General features: G+C 29.1%; 1 protein-coding gene across 2 annotated transcripts in view; it reads left to right on the top strand.

The window, feature by feature from the left end:
• Nucleotides 1-178: 178 nt before the first annotated feature.
• The window catches only part of LOC105458132 (nucleoporin GLE1-like), a 29540-nt gene continuing 22360 nt past the window's right edge, over nucleotides 179-7358 (top strand). For both annotated transcript variants that reach the window (XR_975499.1, XM_011703211.1), the window contains exons 1-2: nucleotides 179-664; nucleotides 4491-4884. Coding sequence is in view for 1 of the 2 variants with exons in the window: in XM_011703211.1 (XP_011701513.1) it covers nucleotides 554-664; nucleotides 4491-4884 (505 nt within the window). In the remaining variant the exon portion in view is untranslated. The remainder of the gene's footprint in view (nucleotides 665-4490; nucleotides 4885-7358) is intronic.

Below are 7358 nucleotides of genomic sequence, written 5' to 3'. Positions count from 1 at the left end.
TTCCTTAATATATTGACGCTACTATAATCATTTATTTCATCTTTAAGCGTTTGAATTTGCCACGTAATAATGACGTAGTCAAGCTGCAATTCTCATTGGTTGTCTGGCTTTACGATGCGCAAGAGCATACCCTTGTATTTCTATTTCTACCATGTCTATGTTTATGTCTGTGCCTTTTGTGTGTGTATAGTAGACTTACGTCATCGAGCAAATGGTGGCAACTGTGGCAAGTGGTAGCTGTCAGAATCAACATCAGAAACATGATAGCGTTCGATGTGACTGTAAATGTTGAAAATCTTTTGTTCATAGTGCAAACAAATTCATAAGTGATAATTCCGCCAAATAGTGCATCGATGAGAAGTGAATGTGCGATGAAAAATAAAGCTGTTACGCGCGATGCGTTTCACATGTTCCAATATTCATTGTTAAATTTGATGAACACATATTTCGGGTGTGGATCATTTGTATCAAATTGACGTTATACCGATTGACAAGTGGTTGTGTCTGTTGAATACTTGTTGCGTATAGACTTTAGTAACTATCGCAATACATTATGTTCGCCACTCTGAAGAATAAGATACGCGAGGAGATAGGCAGTGACGTGTCTACCGTCATCAAAAATGCTGGAAGTATACGCGGCATTAATTCTAAACATGTGTCCCAGGTAAGTACATTCAGTATTATCAGTGCAGTATTATTCTTTGCTTTAATAATTTATTTATTAGTCATTGATGAAGTCAGATGGCGTTTTTTAATCTAGCAAAATAATCTTTCTTTAAACAGTGTTAAAGATTGAATGTAGATATATTCATATTAAGATTACATTATTACATTTTTTATTCTTATCTGTATGTTGATACAAGTACAATTTACCAAGAAATAATAATTTACTATTTTAAATTGTTGTATTACTTCGTCTAACTATACATAACCTTAACGTTCAAAAGTGTCTTTATAGGTTATAATCCTATATATAAAAGGGATAAAAAAGAAGTAATTTTTAGCTCTAATGTACGCTTTATTTAGTATTTGATTTATTTTATAATAAACATTAAATTTATTTAGTTATTTATATATAAGCATGCATAATAAATTTATATATTTAACTTTTCCACAACTGGCGGAATTGTCAGTTTGCTATTGCTGAACGAGACAGTGAGCTACGAGCATTATTTTTCCGTGGATATAGAGTACATGTCTGTTACATTGTAACGCGACAAATTTATTATTATTACATAAGTAATTTTGATTGATGAACGAGAATGTAATAGCATCAAATAGCATTTTATTACATAAACATACAAACATAACACTTCTTATTTAAATCTACACATTTAATAATACAAATGCAAAATGAATGGCATAATGTAATCATAATATTTATATAGAGACAAAAATAAAAAATGTAAAACAAATTAATATTAATATTCTGTGTTTGATACATCTGAAAACAAGATGTTATACATACCTACATCACATATTGCAACAATAGTTTGTTTTCTTTTATTATTTCACGAACATGCAACACAACGTTTCAATTGGTTATTTTTTTCAGTTTTTTTTACATATAGATGGAAAATGAGTTGCAAAATGATTGACTTTCAAATTTATACTCATACTAGAATTACAATTTCTATTTTAATATTTGTGAAATGTTTCTTTAATTAATTGTAAATAAAATTTTGCCATAGATATCTCTTTCTGTTTTTTTAACTTGTATACAGTAGGCATTCCACACACAAATATCTAATAAATGGAAGAAATATTTCTTATGCCATTTTGTGATTTTTTTATTTAAACAAAAGAATATTTACAATCATATCAATTTTATTTATCTTCTTTGATTATAATGTATACAGGTTTAAAAATACATCCTTTTATTTGCTAATTTTTTTCTGTATCGATGAATTTAGCAAAATAGTAATTGGATAATATACACTTCTCCCTTACCACTTCAAGAGAATGCTGGAGTTGTCTATTACCAATCAAACCGCACATTTCGTACTTTTTAATTTTTTTTTGTTGCTTTCCTCATTGTATTTGTATTTTGCTTCTCGCACCGTTTTGTCATGGATGCATATACAGGGTGAGAGTCATTTAAAGTAACGCACTAAAATATCTTGAGAATAAGACATGAAATTGAATGGTAACATTGGTTTGATCTTTGGTAGTGTTATCAAGATCGGGGAAAGGTCACTTTAAATTTTTTAAATGGAACCTTCCATTTTTTTATTACATATTCCTGGAGCTTATCTCGAGAACTTTTCAAAACACTATAATAAAATATTTTTTCCATTATGCACATTTTGAGTTATAAGGCTTGAAAGTTACAGTACCGCTAGTATTAGCACTATCCAAGATATCTGAACAATGGCTAAAACCTTTTGAATGTTGTTCAGGGTCATGATCTTGACAATATGTCAAGATAAAGGCCATCAAAGGTTGTTGCACTTATTTTTATTTTTTTAAAAAGATGGACAACCTCCAATGGTCATGACATATGTTGTCAAGCTTCAAAAAGATTTAAAAAGTTTTAGCTATTGTTTGGACACCTCGATAATGCTAATGCCAGCGGTACTGTAATTTTCAAGCTTCATAACTTGAGATTCACTTAACCAAGAAGCACTTTATTATAGTGCTTTGGAAAGCTCTCGAGATAAGCTATAAGAATATGCAATGAAAAATGGGGGTTTTATTTAAAAAATTTAAAGTGACCTTTGCCTGTTCTTGACAATGTCATTCAAGGTCAAGGTCAATGCTACCATTTTTGTTTCCCTTGAAGTCATATAACTAAAGTAGGTACTTTTCGATGTCTTAATCTCGAGATATTTTAGTACGTTACTTAAAATGACTCATCCTGTATATGTATAGTCAATGTGGAGTCTTTTATGTTATATGTTTATGGGACGTACATATACCAAATTTTTAAAATATTGACGGTCATCAAGTAATAAAATTCATAAAAATTATTAGTCCCCAAAATTATTATAACATCCCACTTGATAACCAAATATTTTTTATTCTACATTATACAATCGATCACTATTTATTAAAATATATAATATCAAAATAATAAGTAGGGGAGACCGGGGCTGTTTGATACATGGGGCACGTTGGTACATTCAAAATTGCTGCAAAATGACAAACGGTAACATTATATAAAAAATTAGTATTTCCGCAAAAAATTGTAGTCATGCTGCATTTCAGAAATAAAAAATAATTTCAGTTTTTGATAGCCAAAAGTAAAATAAATCAGTGATATATTAAATGTTATGTCATGCTGCATTTCAGAAATAAAAAATAATTTCAGTTTTTGATAGCCAAAAGTAAAATAAATCAGTGATATATTAAATGTTGTATTTATAAATTTGCTTATTATATTATAGTTCCAACTATTTTTTTAGAATCTTTACTTTATAAGTAATAACTTACAGTTATATTAACGTCTTAAAATATATTTTTTTGCTTAAAGCAACAATTAAAAATGTGTAAATATGATAAGTCGAGGCTGGTTGTGGCGGGATATGTTGTTACAGGGTTTATTTTTTGTTTTCAACCGAAACAAATTTAAAATAATGTTAGATTTCTTTACTTAGTGCAATCTTATACGTGTGCTCTTCCGATCTTTATATTTTTTTCCACTGTGATTTATGTAAGAGAAAGACTGATAAACATTTATGTTTATATCATTAATGTTACATTAATGTGTATATTTTATTTGAAAATTATAAATAAAGTTATGTTATGCACAATTTTTTATATTTCTTTCAATTAAATGCGTTATATTTTGAAATCTGGATGTGTAACGACTGATTTCAGTTATTGTAACAATTAACCCCGCATATGGGGCCGGTTGTTACAAGTTGCATCACTTTACATTTCCCATTAATACAACAAAATTATATTATTAAATTATAAAAATAATTTCTATGTTGTTGAAGCATGGCTATTGAAAAATATTTTTGCGATATTTACTTCATTTATTACTTACATGTTAGAAAATTATTTTAAAAAAACTGTATCAACCGGCCTCCCGGTCTCCCCTATATAATATTTTTAAAAATATTTATCATTTGTTGCAATAAATTCTAGCTACTACAAATCTCTGTGAATAGGTAAAATGTCTATCATGAAAAGTAAAAAAGTTCAGGTTTGAATTTTAGTTGATTTTTTTTGTAATAAATTTCTTGTTGATTTATTAGTAATTCAATAATGTGATTACACAATTTTTGTTTTGGTATAAAATTGTGCCTTAAGACTGAATTGGTATATGTTCAAAAACATAAAAGCAGAATGTATAAAATTCACAAAAAAATATTAAACATAAAACTTTGCCCAATAATCGAAAATATTAATATTTATTTATTCTTGATTTTTTTATTATGAGAGAACAAGAGAGCAAGACAATCTTGTTATATAAATCTTCTTAATAAATACCGATTTTTATTACATAAATTATTAATAAATATTATCATATATGTTTATTGCAGATAGGTTCTACAAGTAGTATTAGTGGTTCTCAAGTATCATTAGATGGATTGAAAGAAGAAAATGCATCATCCCCTTTACCACCTATTTCACCGAAAAGAGAGAACAGTTTTGAACTCAAACTCAATGACGGAATGCAATTATCTGTAAAAGATATAAAAAAGTTTGAAAATAGGGAAGACGAATGGAGAAAGCGTTTAGCAAAGAAGGAGGCAGAGATATTGAAACGGATGGAGAAAAAAGAGGAAGAATGGAAAGTTAGACTTTTTGAAAAGGAAAAAGAATGGAAAAAAGTTGTAGAAAAACAGGAGAAAGAAAAACGACGATTAGAAGAAGAGATAAAAAAAATAGAAGTGGCAAAACAATCGTTGGAACATGCTCTTAAAAATGCAGAAGGTACTTTCAGAATCTAATTTGTAGGCATTACTTGTTTGTCTGTACTTGTTGATTTTTTATTATTTACATATTATTTGTAAGCGTAAACATGCAAGATATTTAAGTACAATTTCTAAAGTCAAATATCTTTTGATATTTTTTCTAGGGATCATTTGTAACTAATAGCGAATTTGATTGGACGCACTAGTGCATATTAATGTTGTATTGTTCTAATCTCAATGTAAAAGTGAAATATTTTGAATAATAAAATGTCAAATATATATTTTACCAAATACATAGTACAATAATATTAAGAATTTTATTTAAACACACATCTTTACGTTAATTTGTGTACATACAACGATTTTAATACGCATTAGTGCGTCCAACCGAATTCGTTATAAATTAAATGATTAAGGGCTCTGCCTAGTAAAAGTCTGTGTCTCGGCCTTTAGTCTGCAGCCACGAACTCCGTTGACGGTGGCGACGCTATATCGCGGTAAAAATTAGAAGCTTCTTGTCATATTAGGCCCGTTCTATAATACGTTATATTGGTGTATTTTAAGTCGTTTTAAACCAATAATTCTACAGAATATATTGTATGCCGATATCGTAAGCAGTGTAAAATTGATCAATCACAGTCGAATATGAAGAGAATACTCGATTTGAAGAAAATAACGGACCTACTGTGAAAAGTGTTGACAACGAATTTTATGTTGCGTGCCATTTCGTTATTATGTGCTTAATTGTACTTGTCTCGTATTAGATGTGTGAAGTTGGCAGTGTTGGCACCTTCAAGTTTCGAAATCGCAGTTCTGATCAGAGTTCTGGATTACTCAGACAAAAAGGAAAAGTTCCTGATAGTTTTTAAAAATAGTTCTGTCCATTATACATAATAACAAAAACACCTTTTGAAAAATGAGGATGCCAAGTTTACACCTAACTATAGCATCACCTAGTTCTGATTAATTTTTTTGATGTCTTTTATCGAGTACTGGAGTTCCTAATATAAAAAAAAAGCTTTTTTTAATTTTTTCAAAAAAATAAAGAATTTTTATCCATCTCGAATAATTCTGAATAATTCATTTGATGTCTTTTGTCGAGTACTAGAGTTCCTGATAGATAAAAAATATTAAATCTTTATATTTATTTCAAAAATTCCCGTTGAAAGTCACAAAATGATCGAAACGATTTCTCACTCGAATACTTCTTAATTACTGAGTTCTAGATTACTCGGACGAGAAGGAAGAGTTCTTGATAGTTTTTAGAAATATAATCATTATAACAACGTAAACACCTTTTGAAAAATGGGGATGCCAAGTTCACATCTAACTATAGCACCGCCTAGTTCTGATTAATTTTTTTGATGTCTTTTATCGAGTACTAGAGTTTCTGATATAAAAAAATTTTTTAATTTAAAGAAAAATAAATAAAAAAGAATTTTTATCCATCTCGAATAGTCCTGAATAATTTGTTTGATGTCTTTTGTCGAGTTTGCCGTTGAAAGTCACAAAATGATCGAAATAATTTCTCACTCGAATAACTTCGTAATTACTGAGTTCTGGATTATTTAAACGAAAAGGAAGAGTTTTTGATAGTTTTTAAAAATATATGTGTCCATTATAACCTTAGAACATATATGTTCTAAGATTATAACAGCGAAAATATCTTTTGAAAAATGCCAAATTTACATCCAACATTAGCACCGAATAGTTCTGAATAATTCATTTGATGTCTTTTGTCGAGTACTAAAGTTCCTGATATAACAAAATTTTTAATTTTTATTTAAAAAAATTCATAATGTGTGTGAAGCTGGCATATCATTTCGTGGGAAGTCATTAAATATTAAGAGTTCTGGGTGTATTTTCAATAGTTCTATAGTTCTAAATAGGTTAAACAAATAGTTCTAGCCATCGCGACTTTTAATATTCTTAATAAAACAAATTATAATAATTATAAAGATTCTATATCTCAGAGATTATAGTCGTATTATATCGTTTAGAGCTATATAATATTTACTTTTTTTTTTAACTTACCAAATGTCATTTAGAAATCTATCACTTTCGATTAGAACTCGTAATTTTTAACATACTTTCTATATATTAATTTAAAAAATTTGATAATTCGGAAACTACGTTTGCTGAAGTTATGCAGTTTTCGCTTTCTTTCTTATCTCATCAAGTGTAATTTAGAACTCTAACGTACCTATGTGAACCTGGCACCCGACTTTAAGAAAAAAATTTTTTCAAGTGCGCATTAAATTCAGCTCGGTTTGTACCCGTTTGTACCACCTTCCATTTTGTTTGTACCCTTAAGGGGGTACGATCGACACGGAAACAACACCCGCTTGCAGATTTAAAATATCTTAAAAAATGGCGAAGTAAGCTCTTACCCCAATTTTGAAAATTCGGTACAATCACCCCCTTAAGGGTACAAACGAAATGGAGGGTGGTACAAACGGGTACAAACGGTCCCAAAACAGCACCCGCTTGCGG

This window comes from Wasmannia auropunctata, unplaced genomic scaffold (genome assembly GCF_000956235.1).
Source record: "Wasmannia auropunctata unplaced genomic scaffold, wasmannia.A_1.0 LD334662.1, whole genome shotgun sequence".
In the NCBI taxonomy this organism is placed as follows: domain Eukaryota; kingdom Metazoa; phylum Arthropoda; class Insecta; order Hymenoptera; family Formicidae; genus Wasmannia; species Wasmannia auropunctata.
Note: the sequence above shows the minus strand (reverse complement) of the source record. Positions and strands in the feature narration are given on the sequence as shown.